Source organism: Scyliorhinus torazame, chromosome 22 (assembly GCF_047496885.1).
Source record: "Scyliorhinus torazame isolate Kashiwa2021f chromosome 22, sScyTor2.1, whole genome shotgun sequence".
Classification (NCBI taxonomy): Eukaryota; Metazoa; Chordata; class Chondrichthyes; order Carcharhiniformes; family Scyliorhinidae; genus Scyliorhinus; species Scyliorhinus torazame.
In genome coordinates, this window is record NC_092728.1 from 13,019,728 (window position 1) to 13,043,334 (window position 23,607).

A 23,607-nucleotide genomic window follows, 5' to 3' on the forward strand; every position below is an offset into this window, starting at 1 on the left:
AACAGAAACACATCAGGTTAAAGGCTTTACTATTATGAATTAAAATCATCCAAATGATCCAGAGATAGTCTTTCATGGCAGAGATACAGCTCACTGCAAAACACAGACACCCCCAAGCTCTTTTCAAACTGCAAAACTAAACTGCAAAAAGGTTGAACTGCTCAGCTCCACCCACTCTCTGACATAACTGTTTTCTTAAAGGTACATTGCTTAAACATCCATGTCTTAAAGGTACTCTCACATGACAAACCTCCATCCCTTACAACCCTCCCTATCTCTGTAACCACCTCCAGTCCCTACAACCTACAGGGCAGCACGGTAGCAATGTGGATAGCACAATTGCTTCACAGCTCCAGGGCCCCAGGTTTGATTCCGGCTCGGGTCGTGATAAATTGCCCTTAGTGTCCAAAGTTGCCCTTAGTGTTGGGTGGGGTTGCTGGGTTATGGGGATAGGGTGGAGGTGTTGACCTTGGGTAGGGTGCTCTTTCCAAGAGCCGGTGCAGACTTGATGGGCCGAATGGCCTCCTTCTGCACTGTAAATTCTATAATAATCTATGAAAAAACCCTCACTAGCTCTGCTACCTCCTCCAATTTGAGGAAAAGTTGAACACAGCCTCACTGTGCACTGTGTGTAACTCACCAGTTACACCCACACCCAGCCCTCTCACTCTCTCTCACTCTCTCGCTTCTCCGTTTGCCTTTGGGCCAAGCGATCCTCAGGAAACTTTCGCAACCACCAAACCGCAGAATGCAAGCAAGATTGAAACTTCCTGACAGTGTGGCCAGATCGCGTCACCACTGGGGTCTGTCCAATCGATCGGTCGATCGCCTTCAGTGCAGAGCCCCAGGGCTGAGACGACAACCCTGTGAGTAAGCGACACTCAACACGACCAGAGGTGAGTCTTGTGCCGAATTGGTGGGAACCGAGGGTTTGATATCGACTCAGAACAGAAAAGCAAGGGTGTCGCAAGGCCGAATATTCTTTTGCCAACCCAGGACATCCCCGAAGACGTCCCATAGAATTGGTTCATTTCCTTTTCTTGAAGTGAATTTGAATGTTGTGTTGTGGAAAAGGCGGATTTGAGCACAGGCTGATCCCACAGAGAACACTGTCAATGATGACCCTCTGACAGTGGGGTGTTCCCTCAGCACTGACCCTCCCTCAGTGCGGCGCTCCCTCAGCATTGACCCTCCGACAGTGCGGCGCTCCCTCAGCACCGACCCTCCGTCAGAGCAGCGCTCCCTCAGCATTGACCCTCAGACAGTGCGGCGCTCCCTCAGCACTGACCCTCCGTCAGTGCGGCGCTCCCTCAGCACTGACCCTCCGACAGTGCGGCGCTCCCTCAGCACTGACCCTCCGACAGTGTGGCGCTCCCTCAGCACTGACCCTCCGACAGTGCAGCGCTCCCTCAGCACTGACCCTCCCACAGCGCAGCGCTCCCTCAGCACTGACCCTCCGACAGTGCGGCGCTCCCTCAGCACTGACCCTCCCACAGCGCGGCACTCCCTCAGCACTGACCCTCCGACGGTGCGGCGCTCCCTCAGCACTGACCCTCCGACAGTGCGGCGCTCCCTCAGCACTGACCCTCCGACAGTGCAGCGCTCCCTCAGCACTGACCCTCCGACAGTGCGGCGCTCCCTCAGCACTGACCCTCCGACAGTGCGGCGCTCCCTCAGCACTGACCCTCCGACAGTGCGGCACTCCCTCAGCACTGACCCTCCGACAGTGGGGCGTTCCCTCAGCACTGACCCTCCGACAGTGTGATGCTCCCTCAGCACTGACCCGTCGACAGTGCGGTGCTCCCCTAGCACTGACCATCTCACAGTGCGGCGCTCCCTCAGCACTGACCCTCTGACAGTGCGCTGCTGTCAGCACTGACCCTCCAACAGTGCGGCGCTCCCTCAGCACTGACCCTCCAACAGTGCAACGCTCCCTCAGCACTGACCCTCCGACAGTGCGGCGCTCCCTCAGCACTGACCCTCCGACAGTGCGGTGCTGTCAGCACTGACCCTCCGACAGTGCGGCGCTCGCTCAGCACTGACCCTCCGACAGTGCGGCGCTCGCTCAGCACTGACATTCCGACAGTGCGGCGCTCCCTCAGTACTGACCCTCCGACAGTGCGGCCCTCCCTCAGCACTGACCCTCCGACAGTGGGGTGCTCCCCCAGCACTGACCCTCCGACAGTGCGGTGCTCCCTCAGCACTGACCCTCCGACAGTGCGGCGCTCCCTCAGCACTGACACTCCGACAGTGCAGCGCTCCCTCAGTACTGACCTTCCGACAGTGCGGCCCTCCCTCAGTACTGACCCTCCGACAGTGCGGTGCTCCCTCAGCACTGACCCTCAGACAGTTCGGCCCTCCCTCAGCATTGACCCTCCGACAGTGGGGTGCTCCCCCAGCACTGACCCTCCGACAGTGCGGTGCTCCCTCAGCACTGACCCTCCGACAGTGAGGCGCTCCCTCAGCACTGACACTCCGACAGTGCAGCGCTCCCTCAGTACTGACCCTCCGACAGTGCGGCCCTCCCTCAGCACTAACCCTCCGACAGTGCGGTGCTCCCTCAGCACTGACCCTCCCACAGTGCGGTGCTCCCTCAGCACTGACCCTCCGACAGTGCGGCGCTCCCTCAGCACTGACCCTCCAACAGTGTGGTGCTCCCTCAGCACTGACCTGTCGACAGTGTGGTGCTCCCCTAGCACTGACCCTCCGACAGTGCGGCGCTCCCTTTTTTTTTTTAAATAATATTTTATTGAAAATTTTTGGTCAACCAACACAGTACATTGTGCATCCTTTACACAACATTATAACAATACAGATAATAATGACCTTTTTTATTTAAACAAGAACAAAAGAAAACAACAACAAATAAATAAATATTAAATAACAAAAAATAAAAACTAGCCCTAATTGGCAACTGCCTTGTCTCAGGCCACCCCCCCCCCCCCCCCAAGTCCTGGGCCGCTGCTGCTGCCTTCTTTGTTCTCCCCTATCTATCTTTCCGCAAGATATTCGACGAACGGTTGCCACCGCCTAGTAAACCCTTGAGCCGACCCCCTTAGGACGAACTTAATCCGCTGTAACTTTATGAACCCCGCCATATCATTTATCCAGGTCTCCACCCCCGGGGGCTTGGCTTCCTTCCACATTAGCAATATTCTGCGCCGGGCTACTAGGGACGCAAAGGCCAAAACATCGGCCTCTTTCGCCTCCTGCACTCCCGGCTCTTGTGCAACCCCAAATATAGCCAACCCCCAGCTTGGTTCGACCCGGACTCCTACTACTTTCGAAAGCACCTTTGTCACCCCCATCCAAAACCCCTGTAGTGCCGGGCATGACCAAAACATATGGGTATGATTCGCTGGGCTTCTCGAGCACCTCGCACACCTATCCTCCACCCCAAAAAATTTACTGAGCCGTGTTCCAGTCATATGTGCCCTGTGTAATACCTTAAACTGAATCAGGCTTAGCCTGGCACACGAGGACGACGAGTTTACCCTGTTTAGGGCATCTGCCCACATCCCCTCCTCAATCTCCTCCCCTAGCTCTTCTTCCCATTTCCCTTTTAGTTCGTCCATCATAGTCTCCCCTTCGTCTCTCATTTCCCTATATATATCCGACACCTTACCGTCCCCCACCCATTTCTTTGAGATGACTCTGTCCTGCACCTCTTGTGTCGGGAGCTGCGGGAATTCCCTCACCTGCTGCCTCGCAAAAGCCCTCAATTGCATGTACCTGAATGCATTCCCTTGGGGCAACCCATATTTCTCGGTCAGCGCTCCCAGACTCGCAAACTTCCCATCCACAAATAGATCTTTCAATTGCATTATACCTGCTCTTTGCCACATTCCATATCCCCCATCCATTCCCCCCGGGGCAAACCTATGGTTGTTTCTTATCGGGGACCCCCCCAGTGCTCCGGTCTTTCCCCTATGTCGTCTCCACTGTCCCCAAATCTTCAGTGTAGCTACCACCACCGGACTCGTGGTATAGTTCCTTGGTGAGAACGGCAATGGGGCTGTCACCATAGCCTGCAGGCTGGTCCCCCTACAGGACGCCCTCTCTAATCTCTTCCACGCCGCTCCTTCCTCCTCTCCCATCCACTTACTCACCATTGAAATATTAGCAGCCCAATAATACTCACTTAGGCTCGGTAGTGCCAGCCCCCCCCTATCCCTACTACGCTGTAAGAATCCCTTCCTCACTCTCGGAGTCTTCCCGGCCCAAACAAAACCCATAATACTCTTTTCTATCCTTTTGAAAAAAGCCTTCGTGATCACCACCGGGAGACACTGAAACACAAAGAGGAATCTCGGGAGGACCACCATCTTAACTGCCTGCACCCTCCCTGCCATTGACAATGCTACCATGTCCCATCTCTTGAAATCTTCCTCCATCTGTTCCACCAACCGCGTCAAATTTAGCCTGTGCAATGTGCCCCAATTCTTAGCTATCTGGATCCCCAGGTAACGAAAGTCTCTTGTTACCTTCCTCAACGGTAGGTCTTCTATTTCTCTACTCTGCTCCCCTGGATGCACCACAAACAGCTCACTCTTTCCCATGTTCAATTTATACCCTGAAAAATCCCCAAACTCCCCAAGTATCCGCATTATTTCTGGCATCCCCTCCGCTGGATCCGCCACATATAGTAGCAGATCATCCGCATATAAAGATACCCGGTGTTCTTCTCCTCCCCTAAGTATTCCCCTCCATCCCTTGGAACCTCTCAGCGCTATCGCCAGGGGCTCAATCGCCAGTGCAAACAGTAATGGGGACAGAGGACATCCCTGCCTTGTCCCTCTATGGAGCCGAAAATATGCCGATCCCCGTCCATTCGTGACCACACTCGCCACTGGGGCCCTATACAACAGCTGCACCCATCTAACATACCCCTCTCCGAACCCAAATCTCCTCAACACCTCCCACAGATAATCCCACTCCACTCTATCAAATGCTTTCTCGGCATCCATCGCCACTACTATCTCCGTTTCACCCTCTGGTGGGGCCATCATCATTACCCCTAACAACCTCCGTATGTTCGTGTTCAGCTGTCTCCCCTTCACAAATCCAGTTTGGTCCTCATGAACCACCCCCGGGACACATTCCTCTATTCTCATTGCCATTACCTTGGCCAAGACCTTGGCATCTACATTGAGGAGGGAGATTGGTCTGTAGGACCCGCATTGTAGCGGATTCTTTTCCTTCTTTAAAAGAAGCGATATCGTTGCTTCTGACATAGTCGGGGGCAGTTGTCCCCTTTCCTTTGCCTCGTTGAAGGTCCTCGTCAGTAGCGGGGCGAGCAAGCCCAAATACTTTCTGTAAAATTCAACTGGGAATCCGTCCGGTCCCGGGGCCTTTCCCGTCTGCATGTTCCTAATTCCTTTCACCACTTCTTCTACCGTGATCTGTGCTCCCAATCCCATCCTTTCCTGCTCTTCCACCTTGGGAATTTCCAGCCGATCCAAAAACTCCATCATTCTCTCCCTCCCATCCGGGGGTTGAGCTTCATACAATTTTTTATAAAATGTCTTAAACACTTCATTCACTCTCTCCGCTCCCCGCTCCGTCTCTCCATCTTCATCTCTCACCCCCCCTATTTCCCTCGCTGCTCCCCTTTTCCTCAATTGGTGTGCCAGCAATCTGCTCGCCTTCTCTCCATATTCATACTGTACACCCTGCGCCTTCCTCCATTGTGCCTCTGCAGTGCCTGTGGTCAGCAAGTCAAATTCCACATGCAGCCTTTGCCTTTCCCTATACAGTCCCTCCTCCGGTGCTTCCGCATACTGTCTGTCCACCCTCAAAAGTTCTTGCAACAACCGCTCCCGTTCCTTACTCTCCTGCTTCCCTTTATGTGTCCTTATTGATATCAGCTCCCCCCTAACCACCGCCTTCAACGCCTCCCAGACCACTCCCACCTGAACCTCCCCATTGTCATTGAGTTCCAAGTACTTTTCAATGCATCCCCTCACCCTTAAGCACACCCCCCTCATCCGCCATTAGTCCCATATCCATTCTCCAGGGTGGACGCCCTCTTGTTTCCTCCCCTATCTCCAAGTCTACCCAGTGTGGGGCATGATCCGAAATGGCTATAGCCGTATATTCCGTTCCCCTCACCCTCGGGATCAATGCCCTACCCAACACAAAAAAGTCTATGCGTGAATAGACTTTATGGACATAGGAGAAAAACGAGAACTCCTTACTCCTAGGTCTACTGAATCTCCACGGGTCCACCCCTCCCATCTGCTCCATAAAATCCTTAAGCACCTTGGCTGCTGCCGGCCTCCTACCAGTCCTGGACTTCGACCTATCCAGCCCTGGTTCCAACACCGTGTTAAAGTCTCCCCCCCATTATCAGCTTTCCGGTCTCTAGGTCTGGGATGCGTCCTAGCATTCGCCTCATAAAATTGGCATCGTCCCAATTCGGGGCATACACGTTTACCAACACCACCATCTCTCCCTGTAATTTGCCACTCACCATCACGTATCTGCCCCCGTTATCCGCCACTATAGTCTTTGCCTCGAACATTACCCGCTTCCCCACTAATATAGCCACCCCCCTGTTTTTCGCATCCAGCCCCGAATGGAACACCTGCCCTACCCATCCTTTGCGCAACCTAACCTGATCTATCAGTTTCAGGTGCGTTTCCTGTAACATGACCACATCTGCTTTAAGTTTCTTAAGGTGTGCGAGTACTCGTGCCCTCTTTATTGGCCCGTTAAGCCCCCTCACGTTCCACGTGATTAGCCGAGTTGGGGGGCTTCCCACCCCCCCCCCTTGCCGGTTAGCCATCATCTTTTTCCAGCTTCTCGCCCAGTTCCCACGCGGCTGTATTTCTCCCAGACGGTGCCCCCCCGCCCATCCTTTCCCGCACCCACTCCCCCCTTTCCCCAGCAGCAGCAACCCAGTAATTCCCCCCTCCCCCCCCCCCCCCCGCTAGACCCCCCGCTAGCGTAATTACTCCCCCCATGTTGCTCCCAGAAGTCAGCAAACTCTGGCTGACCTCGGCTTCCCCCCGTGATCACGGCTCGCCCCGTGCGGCGCCCCCTCCTTCCTGCTTCTCTATTCCCGCCATAATTATCATAGCGCGGGAACCAAGCCCGCGCCTCTCCCTCGGCCCCGCCTCCCATGGCCAACGCCCCATCTCCTCTCCCTCCCCACCTCCCCCCATCACCACCTGTGGGAGAAAGAAAAGTTACCATACCGCAGGATTAATCATACAATCCTTCTTCGCCCCCCCCCCCCCCCACTCGTCCCACCACTTTGTCCAAACGTTCATTTTCGTAGTCCAATCATTCCAATTTTTCTTCTACAATAAAAGTCCACGCTTCATCCGCCGTCTCAAAGTAGTGGTGCCTCCCTTGATATGTGACCCACAGTCTTGCCGGTTGCAGCATTCCAAACTTTATCTTTTTTTTGTGAAGTACCGCTTTGGCCCGATTAAAGCTCGCCCTCCTTCTCGCCACCTCCGCACTCCAATCTTGATAGACGCGGATCACCGCGTTCTCCCATTTACTACACCGAGTTTTCTTCGCCCATCTAAGGACCATTTCTCTATCCTTAAAACGGAGAAATCTCACCACTATGGCTCTGGGAGCTTCTCCTGCTCTCGGTCCTCGCACCATAACTCGGTATGCTCCCTCCACCTCCAACGGACCCGTCGGGGCCTCCACTCCCATTAACGAGTGCAGCATCGTGCTCACATATGCCCCGACGTCCGCCCCCTCCACACCTTCAGGAAGGCCAAGAATCCTCAAGTTGTTCCTCCTTGCGTTATTTTCCAGTGCCTCCAACCTCTCCACAGATCGTTTCTGGTGTGCCTCCTGTATCTCCGACTTCACCACCAGGCCCTGTATGTCGTTTTCATTCTCTGCTGCTTTCGCCTTCACGACCCGAAGCTCCTGCTCCTGGGTCTTTTGTTCCTCTTTCAGCCCTTCAATCGCCTGTAATATCGGGGCCAACAACTCTTTCTTCATTTCCTTTTTTATCTCCTCCACGCAGCGTTTCAAAAACTCTTGTTGTTCAGGGCCCCATATGAAACTGCCACCTTCCGACGCCATCTTGGTTTCTGCTTGCCTTCCTTGCCGTTGTTCCAAAGGATCCGCTGCAATCCGGCCACTTTCCTCTCCTTTTTCCATCCGTGTCCAGGGGGAACACCCTTCTGGTTTACCGCACGGTGTTTTCAGCCGTGAAAATTGCTGTTGGGGCTCCTATCAAGAGCCCAAAAGTCCGTTTCACAGGAGCTGCCGAAACGTGCGACTCAGCTGGTCATCGCCGCACCCGGATGTCGACAGTGCGGCGTTCCCTGACCACTGACCCTCCGACAGTGCGGCGCTCCCTGACCACTGACCCTCCGACAGTGCGGCGCTCCCTCAGCACTGACCCTCCGACAGTGCGGCGCTCCCTCAGCACTGACCCTCCGACAGTGCGGCGCTCCCCTCAGCACTGACCCTCCGACAGTGCGGCGCTCCCTCAGCACTGACCCTCCGACAGTGCGGCGCTCCCTCAGCACTGACCCTCCGACAGTGCGGCGCTCCCCCAGCACTGACCCTCCGACAGTGCGGCGCTCCCTCAGCACTGACCCTCCAACAGTGCGGCGCTCCCTCAGCACTGACCCTCCGACAGTGCGGTGCTCCCTCAGCACTGACACTCTGACAGTGCGGCGCTCCCTCAGCACTGACCCTCCGACAGTGCAACGCTCCCTCAGCACTGACCCTCCGACTATGCGGCGCTCCCTCAGCACTGACCCTCCCACAGTGCGGTGCTCCCTCAGCACTGACCCTCCGACAGTGCGTCACTCCCTCAGCACTGACCCTCCGACAGTGCGGTTCTCCCTCAGCACTGACCCTCCGACAGTGCGGTGCTCCCTCAGCACTGACCCTCCGACAGTGTGGCGCTCCCCTAGCACTGACCATCCCACAGTGCGGCGCTCCCTCAGCACTGACCCTCTGACAGTGCGGTGCTCCCCTAGCACTGACCATCCCACAGTGCGGCGCTCCCTCAGCACTGACTCTCCGACAGTGCGGCGCTCCCTCAGCACTGACCCTCCGACAGTGCGGCGCTCCCTCAGCACTGACCCTCCGACAGTGCAACGCTCCCTCAGCACTGACCCTCCGACTATGCGGCGCTCCCTCAGCACTGACCCTCCCACAGTGCGGTTCTCCCTCAGCACTGACCCTCCGACAGTGCGTCACTCCCTCAGCACTGACCCTCCGACAGTGCGGTTCTCCCTCAGCACTGACCCTCCGACAGTGCGGTGCTCCCTCAGCACTGACCCTCAGACAGTGCGGCGCTCCCTCAGCACTGTCCCTTCCGACAGTGTGGCGCTCCCTCAGCACTGACCCTCCGACAGTGCGGCGCTCCCTCAGCACTGACCCTCCGACAGTGCGGCGCTCCCCCAGCACTGACCCTCCGACAGTGCGGCGCTCCCTCAGCACTGACCCTCCCCCAGTGCGGTTTCTCCCTCAGCACTGACCCTCCGACAGTGCGTCACTCCCTCAGCACTGACCCTCCGACAGTGCGGTTCGCCCTCAGCACTGACCCTCCGACAGTGCGGTGCTTCCCTCAGCACTGACCCTCAGACAGTGCGGCGCTCCCTCAGCACTGTCCTTCCGACAGTGTGGCGCTCCCTCAGCACTGACCCTCCGACAGTGCGGCGCTCCCTCAGCACTGACCCTCCGACAGTGCGGCGCTCCCTCAGCACTGACCCTCTGACAGTGCGGCGCGCCCTCAGCACTGACCCTCCGACAGTGCGGCGCTACCTCAGCACTGACCCTCCGACAGTGTAGCGCTCCCTCTGCACTGACCCTCCGACAGTGCAGCGCTCCCTCAGCACTGACCCTCCGACAGTGCGGCGCACCCTCAGCACTGACCCTCCGACAGTGCGGTTCTCCCTCAGCACTGACCCTCCGACAGTGCGGTGCTCCATCAGCACTGACCCTCAGACAGTGCGGCGCTCCCTCAGCACTGACCCTCCGACAGTGCGGCGCTCCCTCAGCACTGACCCTCCGACAGTGCGGCGCTCCCTCAGCACTGACCCTCCGACAGTGCGGCGCTCCCTCAGCACTGACCCTCCGACAGTGCGGCGCTCCCTCAGCACTGACACTCTGACAGTGCGGCGCTCCCTCAGCACTGACCCTCCGACAGTGCAACGCTCCCTCAGCACTGACCCTCCGACTATGCGGCGCTCCCTCAGCACTGACCCTCCCACAGTGCGGTTCTCCCTCAGCACTGACCCTCCGACAGTGCGTCACTCCCTCAGCACTGACCCTCCGACAGTGCGGTTCTCCCTCAGCACTGACCCTCCGACAGTGCGGTGCTCCCTCAGCACTGACCCTCAGACAGTGCGGCGCTCCCTCAGCACTGTCCTTCCGACAGTGTGGCGCTCCCTCAGCACTGACCCTCCGACAGTGCGGCGCTCCCTCAGCACTGACCCTCCGACAGTGCGGCGCTCCCCCAGCACTGACCCTCCGACAGTGCGGCGCTCCCTCAGCACTGACCCTCCCACAGTGCGGTTCTCCCTCAGCACTGACCCTCCGACAGTGCGTCACTCCCTCAGCACTGACCCTCCGACAGTGCGGTTCTCCCTCAGCACTGACCCTCCGACAGTGCGGTGCTCCCTCAGCACTGACCCTCAGACAGTGCGGCGCTCCCTCAGCACTGTCCTTCCGACAGTGTGGCGCTCCCTCAGCACTGACCCTCAGACAGTGCGGCGCTCCCTCAGCACTGTCCTTCCGACAGTGTGGCGCTCCCCCAGCACTGACCCTCCGACAGTGCGGCGCTCCCTCAGCACTGACCCTCAACAGTGCGGCGCTCCCTCAGCACTGACCCTCCGACAGTGCGGTGCTCCCTCAGCACTGACACTCTGACAGTGCGGCGCTCCCTCAGCACTGACCCTCCGACAGTGCAACGCTCCCTCAGCACTGACCCTCCGACTATGCGGCGCTCCCTCAGCACTGACCCTCCCACAGTGCGGTGCTCCCTCAGCACTGACCCTCCGACAGTGCGTCACTCCCTCAGCACTGACCCTCCGACAGTGCGGTTCTCCCTCAGCACTGACCCTCCGACAGTGCGGTGCTCCCTCAGCACTGACCCTCCGACAGTGTGGCGCTCCCCTAGCACTGACCATCCCACAGTGCGGCGCTCCCTCAGCACTGACCCTCTGACAGTGCGGTGCTCCCCTAGCACTGACCATCCCACAGTGCGGCGCTCCCTCAGCACTGACTCTCCGACAGTGCGGCGCTCCCTCAGCACTGACCCTCCGACAGTGCGGCGCTCCCTCAGCACTGACACTCTGACAGTGCGGCGCTCCCTCAGCACTGACCCTCCGACAGTGCAACGCTCCCTCAGCACTGACCCTCCGACTATGCGGCGCTCCCTCAGCACTGACCCTCCCACAGTGCGGTTCTCCCTCAGCACTGACCCTCCGACAGTGCGTCACTCCCTCAGCACTGACCCTCCGACAGTGCGGTTCTCCCTCAGCACTGACCCTCCGACAGTGCGGTGCTCCCTCAGCACTGACCCTCAGACAGTGCGGCGCTCCCTCAGCACTGTCCTTCCGACAGTGTGGCGCTCCCTCAGCACTGACCCTCCGACAGTGCGGCGCTCCCTCAGCACTGACCCTCCGACAGTGCGGCGCTCCCCCAGCACTGACCCCTCCGACAGTGCGGCGCTCCCTCAGCACTGACCCTCCCACAGTGCGGTTCTCCCTCAGCACTGACCCTCCGACAGTGCGTCACTCCCTCAGCACTGACCCTCCGACAGTGCGGTTCGCCCTCAGCACTGACCCTCCGACAGTGCGGTGCTCCCTCAGCACTGACCCTCAGACAGTGCGGCGCACCCTCAGCACTGTCCTTCCGACAGTGTGGCGCTCCCTCAGCACTGACCCTCCGACAGTGCGGCGCTCCCTCAGCACTGACCCTCCGACAGTGCGGCGCTCCCTCAGCACTGACCCTCTGACAGTGCGGCGCGCCCTCAGCACTGACCCTCCGACAGTGCGGCGCTACCTCAGCACTGACCCTCCGACAGTGTAGCGCTCCCTCTGCACTGACCCTCCGACAGTGCAGCGCTCCCTCAGCACTGACCCTCCGACAGTGCGGCGCACCCTCAGCACTGACCCTCCGACAGTGCGGTTCTCCCTCAGCACTGACCCTCCGACAGTGCGGTGCTCCATCAGCACTGACCCTCAGACAGTGCGGCGCTCCCTCAGCACTGACCCTCCGACAGTGCGGCGCTCCCTCAGCACTGACCCTCCGACAGTGCGGCGCTCCCTCAGCACTGACCCTCCGACAGTGCGGCGCTCCCTCAGCACTGACCCTCCGACAGTGCGGCGCTCCCTCAGCACTGACACTCTGACAGTGCGGCGCTCCCTCAGCACTGACCCTCCGACAGTGCAACGCTCCCTCAGCACTGACCCTCCGACTATGCGGCGCTCCCTCAGCACTGACCCTCCCACAGTGCGGTTCTCCCCTCAGCACTGACCCTCCGACAGTGCGTCACTCCCTCAGCACTGACCCTCCGACAGTGCGGTTCTCCCTCAGCACTGACCCTCCGACAGTGCGGTGCTCCCTCAGCACTGACCCTCAGACAGTGCGGCGCTCCCTCAGCACTGTCCTTCCGACAGTGTGGCGCTCCCTCAGCACTGACCCTCCGACAGTGCGGCGCTCCCTCAGCACTGACCCTCCGACAGTGCGGCGCTCCCCCAGCACTGACCCTCCGACAGTGCGGCGCTCCCTCAGCACTGACCCTCCCACAGTGCGGTTCTCCCTCAGCACTGACCCTCCGACAGTGCGTCACTCCCTCAGCACTGACCCTCCGACAGTGCGGTTCTCCCTCAGCACTGACCCTCCGACAGTGCGGTGCTCCCTCAGCACTGACCCTCAGACAGTGCGGCGCTCCCTCAGCACTGTCCTTCCGACAGTGTGGCGCTCCCTCAGCACTGACCCTCCGACAGTGCGGCGCTCCCTCAGCACTGACCCTCCGACAGTGCGGCGCTCCCTCAGCACTGACCCTCCGACAGTGCGGCGCACCCTCAGCACTGACCCTCCGACAGTGCGGCGCTCCCTCAGCACTGACCCTCCGACAGTGTAGCGCTCCCTCTGCACTGACCCTCCGACAGTGCAGCGCTCCCTCAGCACTGACCCTCCGACAGTGCGGCGCACCCTCAGCACTGACCCTCCGACAGTGCGGTTCTCCCTCAGCACTGACCCTCCGACAGTGCGGTGCTCCATCAGCACTGACCCTCAGACAGTGCGGCGCTCCCTCAGCACTGACCCTCCGACAGTGCGGCGCTCCCTCAGCACTGACCCTCCAACAGTGCGGCGCGCCCTCAGCACTGACCCTCCGACAGTGCGGCGCTCCCTCAGCACTGACCCTCCGACAGTGCGGCGCTCCCTCAGCACTGACCCTCCGACAGAGCGGCGCTCCCTCAGCACTGACCCTCCGACAGGGCGGTGCTGTCAGCACTCCGTGCACGCGGCTGAGTCTGGTAGTTGATCCCAGTGACCTTGAGCTGATATTTATACCTCAACCACATCACTGAATAAGGATAAATGCTCTGGGTCATTTATCAGGGTGGCTATTTGGGGGGTCTTCCTGCGCACTGATAGCCAGCTGCGTACCTTTTTTTAAAGAAATGTATTTTATTATAACTCATGTCAAAAAATTTGCACCACATAAAGACCCCGGGAAACATACTTCGCAGCAATCGTCTATACTGTCTGCACAAATGTTTACCCTTTTTTCTCACCCCCCCCCCCCAGCGACAAACAGCTCCTCAAACACGATCACAAATATCCCCCACCTTTTCTCAAACTCCTATGCTGAGCCCCTTAACTGATACTTCATCTTCTCTAATCGCAGGAATCCGTACAGGTCACCCGACCATGCTGCTGCCCCCGGTGGCGATGCCGACCGCCACTCCACAAAATTCACCGCCGTGCAATCAGAGAGGTGAAGGCCACGACACCGGCCTTCCTCCTCCCCATGAGCTCCAGCTTCTCTGAAACCCCAAATATCGCCACCAAAGGGTCCGTGTCCACTCCCTCCTCCACTATCCTGGCTAAGACCGCGAACACTCCCGCCCAGAATCTTCCCAATTTTGCACAACTCCAAAACATGTGCGCGTGATTCGCTGGCCCCCGCCCACACCTCTCACACTCATCTGCTACCCCCTGGAAGAACCCACTCATTCTCGCCCGAGTCATGTGCACCCTGTGCACCACCTTAAACTGTATCAGGCTCATCCTTGCACAAGAGGAGGTCCCGTTTACCCTTCGCAGTGCCTCACTCCATACTCCACAATTGACCTCCATTCCCAACTCCGCTTCCCATTTCTCCTTGATCTTCACCACCCGCTCGCCTCCCTGCTCCCCCAGCCACTTATATATATCCCCAATTCTTCCCTCCCCTCCCACATCCGGAAGCAGCAGTCGCTCCAGCAGGGTGTATCCCGGCAATCGAGGGAACCCCTTCCAGACCTTTTGTGCAAAGTCCCTAACCTGTAGATACCTGGACTCACTCCCCCTCGGCAGCTCTACCCTCTCCCTTAGCTCCTCCAGACTGGCGAACCCTTCCTCCCGATACAGATCCCTCACCTTGACCAGCCCCACTTCCCTCCACCTCCTGTATACCCTATCCATCCTTCCCGCCCCCCGCTGTCGTCACCATAGCCCTCAAACTAGACCCCTGACAAGATTCCTCCTCCATCCTAACCCACTCTACCCCTTCTCCTTCCCACCACCGCCGCACCTTGTCCACATTCGCCACCCAATAATAATGAAGCAAGTTCGACACCGCCAATCCCCCCCTGCTGCCTCTGCCTCTGTCGCAGATTCCTCCCCACCCTCAGCTCCTTCCCCAGCCATACAAAGTCCGGAATGATCGTGTCCACTTTCCAAAAAAGGCCTTTGGTATAAAGATCGGGGGCGGGATTCTCCAAACCCCGCCAGGCCGGAGAATCCCTGGGGGGGGGGGGCCCCCAGGGTGGCCTGGCCCGCGATCGGGGCCCACCTGTTCCGTGGGCGCACTGCTTCCTTCCGCGCCGGCCCCGTACAGCTCTGCCATGGCCGGCGCGGAGAAGAGAACCCCCCCCTCCCCCCCCCCCGCGCATTCGCCAACATAGGCCCGCCGGTCTGCGCATGCGCGGAACCACGGCAGCGGGACCGCGCATGCGCGAGATCACGCCGGCCCTTGCCGCATGCGCGAACCCGCGCAGTCCCGGGAGTGCCTGAAAGATAAACAAGAACCCTGGCAGGATGTTCATCTTTACCACCAGGACACCCCCCCCCCCCCCCCCCCCCCCCCCGCCAACGTTAAGTGCAGTGTACCCCACCTCTGAAGATCCTCCCTGGCCTCCTCCACCAGCTTCGTTAAGTTCCACTTATGGAGTCCCGTCCATTCCCTCGCTACCTGAATCCCCAAATACCTAAACCTATCCCTCGCTACCGAAAGTGGCATCCCCCCTAAATTAGCCCGCTGTGTCTGCTTCTTGCTTTTCCCTACATTCCGTTTGTACCCTGCGAACCCTCCAAACTGCCCCAACAGGCCCATAATCCCTTACTCTCCCACGGATTCAAAACATTCAGCAAGGCGTCATCGGCACAGAGCGACACCCGATGCTCCCACTGTCCCCTCATAATCCCTCGCCACTCCGCCGACCCCCTGAGAGCCATCACCTATGGCCATGGCAAACAGCAATGGCAACAACAGGCACCCCTGCCTCGAACCCCTATGTAAGTCAAAGCTTTGTGAACTCGTATCATTCGTCCTCACCCTCGCTCTTGGTGCCACATACAGCAACCGTACCCATGCCCCAAATCTCGGCCCAAACCTTCCCAGAACCTCAAACAGGTACCGCCACTCCACCCAGTCGAATGCCTTCTCCACATCTATGGACACCACCATCCCCCGTATCAGGGCTCCCAATGGATTCATGGCGACATTAAAAAAACCTCCTTGTATTGCTCAAGAGCTGCCTGACCTCACGAAACCTGTCTGATCCTCTGCAACCACCCCCGGGACACAGTCCTCCATCCTCCCAGCCAACAACTTAGCCAGCACTTTCACATCCCTATTCAACAATGCTATAGGCCCGTACGACCCACATTCCACCGGTCCTTCCCCTTTTCCGGGATTGACATCATCGCTGCCTGCGTCATCGTCTCCGGCAGCTCCCCCTTCTCCAACACCTCACGGAACGCTCCCAAACGATGCGGTGCCAGGTCTGTCGTAAATTCCTTATAAAATTCCGCCGGGTACTCATCCGGCCCAGGGGCCTTCCCCGACTTCATACCTCCCTCAGCCCCAGGGGCTCCTCCCGCCTCTTTGCTTCCTCCACCTGGGGACACTCCAGCTCGTCCAGAAACCACCCCACGTCCCCCACCCACCCCCGGGTCCGCTTGGTAAAGTCTCTGGTAGTGTTCCCCAAATGCCTCATTTATCTCTCCCGGCTCCGACACCCCCAGCCCCGGTCCGCATCTTCAGTATTTCCCTGGACGCAGCTGGTGCGCCAGCACGCGGCCCGCCTTCTCCCCATGCTCATGCTGCGCCCCTCTTGCCCTACCGCCCTCCCCCGTTGTCAGCCTATCGCATACTCAACTACCCTCCATCCACCTCCACTGTCTCGCTCACTAGACGGTCATGTTCCTCCCTCATTTCCCGATCCGCACGAGCCGTAAACAAAATAATCCCCCCCCCCCGGACCACCGTTACCCAGAAAATGGCTGCCGACACCGCCCCATTCTGATCCAACCCCACATTCTCCTTAATCGCACCTCATCAGAAAAAGAGGCTGGTTTAGCACGGCGGGCTAAACAGCTGGCTTGCAATGCAGAACAAGGCCAGCAGGCGCGGCTTCAATTCCCGCACCGGCCTCCCCTGAACAGGCGCCGGAATGTGGCGACTAGGGGCTTTTCACAGCAACGTCATTGAAACCTACTCGTGACAATAAGCGATTATTATTATTCCGCCCACCAACAACCCCGGGTCAGACCTCCACCCCGGCCTCTGCTCTCGTCCCAATCTAAACTGAATCTCCAGCCAGTGGGGCGCATGGTCCGAGATAACTATCCCCGCATACTCTGCCCCCTCCACCCCAACCAAAATCTCCCGACTCACTACAAAGTAACCAATCCTCAACTTTATAGACGTGTGGAAAGAAGGAATTCTCCCTTCCCCCTGGGTTCTGAAAGCGCCATGGATCCACCATCCCCTTCCTCCCCGTAAACCCCCCCCCCCCCCCCAGCTCCCTACCATTCATACCCTGCCCTTCGACCTGGGGCTCGATCGATCCCCCCTCGGCTCCAGGACAGTTAAAATCTCCTCCCATGATCAACTGGTCCGTGGCCAAATCCGGGATCACTGCCAGCAACCCCCTTATAAAACCCACACCATCCCAATTTGGGGCGTACACATTTACCAACACTACCGGTACCCCTTCCAATACCCGCTCACAATCACATATCTCCCACTTAACTCCGGCCCTGATAACTCTACCCTGCACCCAGCCCTTCCAAGATGGCCCCCTTCTCCGTCCCTGACCACATCATCTCTCACCCCCTGCACATCACGTCAACCCCCCCCCCCCCATCGCCACCTGTCTCGGCCTTCTCCCCCACCTTACCTCCTCCCCCCACTCCTCTGCTCAGGGAAGAAGGCACCCTGCTAACCTTACCCCCCCCCCCCCCAACCCAAACAAAGACCCACCCTGAACTCCGGGTCTCCCCCCCCCCCCCCCCAACCCAAACAAAGACCCACCCTGAACTCCGGGTCGTCGTCCCCCCCCCCCCCCCCCCGTCCCCCCCCCCCCCGCCGATGGCAAACAAACAGACCAAGAACAAAGAACAAAGAAAAGTACAGCACAGGAACAGGCCCTTCGGCCCTCCAAGCCCGTGCCGACCATGCTGCCCGACTAAACTAAAATCTTCTACACTTCCTGGGTCCGTATCCCTCTATTCCCATCCTATTCATATATTTGTCAAGATGCCCCTTAAACGTCACTATCGTCCCTGCTTCCACCACCTCCTCCGGCAGCGAGTTCCAGGCACCCACTACCCTCTGCGTAAAAAACTTGCCTCGTACATCTCCTCTAAACCTTGCCCCTCGCACCTTAAACCTATGCCCCCTAGTAATTGACCCCTCTACCCTGGGGGAAAGCCTCTGACTATCCACTCTGTCTATGCCCCTCAAACCGAGTTTATTCAACCTCTCCTCTTAGCTAATGCCCTCCATACCAGGCAACATCCTGGTAAATCTCTTCTGCACCCTCTCTAAAGCCTCCACATCCTTCTGGTAGTGTGGCGACCAGAATTGAACACTATACTCCAAGTGTGGCCTAACTAAGGTTTTATACAGCTGCAACATGACTTGCCAATTTTTATACTCAATGCCCCGGCCAATGAAGGCAAGCATGCCGTATGCCTTCTTGACTACCTTCTCCACCTGTGTTGCCCCTTTCAGTGACCTGTGGACCTGTACACCTAGATCTCTTTGACTTTCAATACTCTTGAGGGTTCTACCATTCACTGTATATTCCCTACCTGCATTAGACCTTCCAAAATGCATTACCTCACATTTGTCCGGATTAAACTCCATCTGCCATCTCTCCGCCCAAGTCTCCAGACAATCTAAATCCTGCTGTATCCTCCGACAGTCCTCATCGCTATCCGCAATTCCACCAACCTTTGTGTCGTCTGCAAACTTACTAATCAGACCAGTTACATTTTCCTCCAATTCATTTATATATACTACAAACAGCAAAGGTCCCAGCACTGATCCCTGTGGAACACCACTAAACAATAAACATAAACAGCCCCAGAATACAGTGAGCAAGGGGGGGGTGGGGGTTGGAACATCCGACCCCACATAAACCTTTCACCCCTTAGCGACCCAACAGAAAACAACAAACCCAAAAAAGATACCCCCGCAAACCGGAGGGAATGGAGACCCCCCAATCCCGACCCCCCACTTGAACTGCATACCCCCGACCATTACAAAATGCCAGCACCCCAGTTCCCCACCATTGTTCCACTCACTTATTCAGCAGTTCATACTCCTTGATGAACTTCTCGGCTGCTCCTGGAGTCTCGAAGTAATAGTCCCGGCCTTCAAACGTAACCCAATTCATTGCCAGATAGAGCACCCATAAGACCAGAAGACATAGGAGCAGAATTAGGCCACTCGGCCCATCGAGTCTGCTCCGCCATTCAATCATGGCTGATATTTTCTCATCCCCATTCTCCTGCCTTCTCCCCATAACCCCTGATCCCCTCGTTAATCAAACACCTATCTATCTCTGTCTTAAAGACACTCAGCGAATTGGCCTCCACAGCCTTCTGCGGCAAAGAGTTCCACAGATTCACCGCCCTCTGGCTGAAGAAATTCCTCCTCATCTCTGTTTTAAAGGTCCCTTTAGTCTGAGATGGTGTCCTCTGCTTCTAGTTTTTCCTACAAGTGGAAACACCCTCTCCACGTCCACTCTATCCAGGCCTCGCAGTATCCTGTAAGTTTCAATACGATCCCCTCTCATCCTTCTGAACTCCAACGAGTACAGACCCAGAGCCCTCAAACGTTCCTCATACGACAAGTTCTTCATTCCAGGGACCATTGAGTTTCTCCCAGTGAGCCAGAGAAGACACAGCCAGAGTGAGGCACAGCGAAGAGTGGGTTTGGGAATTTGAACCCTGATCTGCCGCCGGTACAGCACGGCCTTGGCCCTCTTGGAGCCTGCCCGTCGCTTTGCCAACTCGGCTCCGATGTCCTGATAAATTCGGGCCTTATGCCCCTCCCAGGCGCAGGTACACTTCTCCCTGGCCCACCGTAGAATGTCCTCTTTCTCCGCAAACATGTGGAGTCTCACGATCACCGCCCGCGGCGGCTCCCCAGCTCTCGGCTTCTGCCGAAGGGCGCTCGGTCCACTTCAGGGGCCTTATCGAACACCCCTTCCGCCATCAGCCCCACCCGCATCTTCCAGACGGACCCCGTGTCGCTCACACCTTCCACGCCTTCAGGCAGGCCCACTAGCCGCAGGTTCTGCCTCCTCGAGGTTTTCCTGCTCCTCCACCCGTGCCCTCAACGTATTGCAAAAGGCCTCCTAAGATCCCCACCTCCGCCCCCGGAGCCAACACTCGATCGCTGCGTTCAGAGATCCCCCCCTTCAATCTCCGGCGCCTCCAAACACTTTCCACCCGCTCCATCGAGCTCCTCAGGGCTGCCGCAGCTCCTTCGACGGCCTTCGAGCGGTCCTACCGCATTTCTTTCTTCTGCTTAATAAAAGCCGCCTGGAGCTTTCCACCTTTCGCCAGCCCTGCCCCCTCCGCCATCCTTACGGCAATGTTGAGTGTGAGGCCCTTTGTCACTTCCTGAGGTGGCAAAGGGCTTTGCTTGAAATGAAAGGCCTTGGGCGTCGGATGATAGTTAGCGATAGCCTGAGTAACCTCTGGCCGTTGCTTTTCCAGGGCCATGGACGCCAACTCCAGTTACATTTGGTCAAACTGGACAGACTGGGAGGACTCTGACTATGACAATGCCCCCGAAGAGCATGATGCCAAGGCCTTGAAGGACGCGTTGAACCTGGCGGCCATGATCCTCTACAGCCTCATCTTCCTGCTGGGCGTTCCCGGGAACGTGGCGGTGATCTGGATTGCGGGCTTCCAGATGCGGAGGAGGCCCAACACCGTCTGGTTCCTCAGCCTCTCTGCCGCTGACCTCGTCTGTTGCCTCAGCTTGCCCTTCCTGGTCGCCCAGCTGGCACTGTCCTATCGTTGGCCCTTTGGCAGCTTCCTCTGCAAGGTGCTGCCCTCGGCCACCATCTTCAGCATGTTTGCCAGTGTCTTCCTGCTGACGGGCATCAGCGTGGACCGCTGCCTGGTCACGCTGCACCCCGTGTGGGCACACAACCGGAGAACAGTCACCCACGTGGCCCTGGCGTGCAGCCTAGCCTGGGCCCTCGCCCTCCTGATGTCCCTGCCCAGTTCCCTGTACCGCCAGATGCACCTCTTGCAGTCCGATGTCTACTGCATCAACGACTTTGATGGGGCTCCCACCAATACCAACCATGTCATTCAGGTGACCCGTTTTGTTTTTGGTTTCCTGCTCCCGTTCTTGTTGATCGGCGCATGCAACGGCCTACTCCTCCTGAGGGTCCGGGGCTCCCGCATCCGCCGGCCCAGGAAGGTTTACCGGCTGGTCCTCCTCGTGGTCCTCTGTTTCTTCATCTGCTGGCTCCCCTACCACCTGGTGGGGCTCCTGCTGCTCGCTGGCGGCGAGTCGCAGTGGCGGAGAAGGCTACAGGCGGCCGACCCCCTCGTCACCATCCTGGCCTACCTCAACAGCTGCCTCAACCCCTTCCTCTACGTGTTCGCGGGGGGGGGCTTCAGGGAGCAGCTCCGCCGGTCCCTGCGTGACATCTTCGAGGGCGCCTTCGAGGAGGAGGAGGCCTCCAACCCACAGAGCAAGACCAAGTCAGGTGCCCTGTCAGTCGAGCTCACTGCTCACCCGAGGGGCAAGCGGGAGGGAGAACGGGTGCAGGGTGAGGGGAGGGGCGGAAGAGAGGGTTCGGGAGGGAGAACGGGTGCAGGGTGAGGGGAGGGGCGGAAGAGAGGGTTCAAGATAATAATTTGGATCAATTTGTGCCACTTTCCCACCATCTCCCATGACGTTCCTTAGATAGAAGGTCAGGGGTCACCCTAGGACCCAAGATGGCTGCTCTGCATAACTAGGGTGGCCAGTCTTTTGGTTTTGAGCCAGAGATTTAGCTGGTCTACCTCTGACCCAGTACCTGACATCCTTATTTTGAATTTGGAAACCCCTCACTCCCCCCCACCCCGGTCCTCTCCACCCCGGCTCTCCCCCCCCCCCCACTCCTGCCCCATGTATTAATTGTACACACCTGCAGTCCAATATCAATTGTTTCTAATGGCATCAATGCGCATTCCATCCTGTCACGGTTCATACCCGGCACAAAGGAAGATGGTTGGAGGTCAATCATCTCAGCTCCAGGACATCACTGCAGGAGTTCCTCAGGGTCGTGTCCTCGGCCCCAACCATCTTCAGCTGCTTCATCAATGTCCTCCCTTCCATCATAGGGTCAGACGTGGGGATGTTGGCGGATGACTGCACAATGTTCAGCACCATTCGCCACTCCTCAGATACTGAATCAGTCCGTGTCCAAATGCAGCAAGACCGGGGCAATATCCGGGCTCGGGGCTGACAAGTGGCAAGTTACATTCGTGCCACACAAGTGTCAGGCAATGACCATCTCCGACAAGGGAGGATCTAACCACCGCCCCTTGACATTCACTGACATTACCATCGCTGAATCCCTCACAACGGGCGGCACAGTAGCACAGTGGTTAGCACCGTTGCTTCACAGCGCCAGGGTCCCGGGTTCGATTCCCCGGCTTGGGACACTTGGTCTGTGCGGAGTCTACACGTTCTCCCCGTGTCTGCGTGGGTTTCCTCCGGGTGCTCCGGTTTCCTTCCACAAGCCCCGAAAGACGGGCTGTTAGGTTGAGTGGACATTCTGAATTCTCCCTCCGTGTTCCCGAACAGGCGCCGGAATGTGGCGAGTGGGGGCTTTTCACAGTGTTAATGTAAGCCTGCTTGTGACAAACCAAAAGATTATATTATACCAACATCCTGGAGGGTTACCATTGATCAGAAACTGAACTGGACCCAGCCGTATAAATACTGTGGCTACCGGAGCAGGTCAGAGGCTGGGAATCCTGCGGAGAGTAACTCACCTCCTGACTCCCCCCAAAGCCTGTCCACCATCTACAAGGACACAAGTCAGGAGTGTGATGGACTCTCCCACTCGCCTGGATGAGCGCGGCTCCAACAACACTCGAGAAGCTCGACACCATCCAGGACAAAGCAGCCCCCCCCCCCCGCTCGATCGACACGCTAACCCCCACCTTCAACGCCCACTCCCTCCACCCACCGACGCACAGCGGCAGCCGTGTGCACCGTCTACAAGATGCACTGCGGCCACTCGCCAAGGCTCCTTCGACAAGCGCCGCCCAAAACCCAAATCTACCCCCGAGAAGGACGAGGGCAGCAGACGCCACGTGGAACGCCCACCGCCTCTGTGAGTTCGCCAACATTCAGTCACTCCCCGAACTTTCTTTCAAGCCGTGCGCCTGTCCCAGAGGGCGACACTTCGAAAGTCGTTTGAGTGAATGGAATGGTTTTCAAAGCAAAATCCAAACGTTACATTTTGTGAATAAAGCGGGGATCGTAAGGATATCTGTTTTGCCCTTGCTGTCCACATTTTAAAATAAAACTACGCTGTTATTTTACGTTCAGGTTTTATGAAGTTTTTCATCGAACGCAAGCGCGGGATTGAATAAATTGATCTGGCCGTGAGGCCCATGTGGCATCCCCCTCAGCAGTGGTAGGGCCTGCACGCTGGGTGCGAGGGGAAACCAGACTCCCCCCCCCCCCCCCCCCCCCCCCCCACAAACCTCCCTCGGCCCAACAGGGCAGCCACCCAGCGATATATCAAGATGGCAGATGCGGAGGGGGCCTTTGGACACCGGGTCAGATGGTCACTGCCCCCCCCCCCCCCCGCCCGCCCGCCCTTTGGAGGTCAGAGGTCGGGTGGGCATCGAGAGGGG

At 58.0% G+C, this 23,607-nt stretch overlaps 1 protein-coding gene across 1 annotated transcript; it reads left to right on the forward strand.

Annotated features, from left to right (window-relative positions):
- Positions 1–832: 832 nt before the first annotated feature.
- LOC140399433 (C3a anaphylatoxin chemotactic receptor-like) lies at positions 833–23,340 on the forward strand. Its single transcript, XM_072489011.1, has 3 exons — positions 833–896; positions 20,449–21,521; positions 23,297–23,340. The coding sequence occupies exons 2-3, from the start codon at positions 20,453–20,455 to the stop codon at positions 23,338–23,340; spliced, it is 1,113 nt and encodes a 370-aa protein (XP_072345112.1). The 5' UTR covers positions 833–896; positions 20,449–20,452.
- The last annotated feature ends 267 nt before the right edge of the window (positions 23,341–23,607 follow it).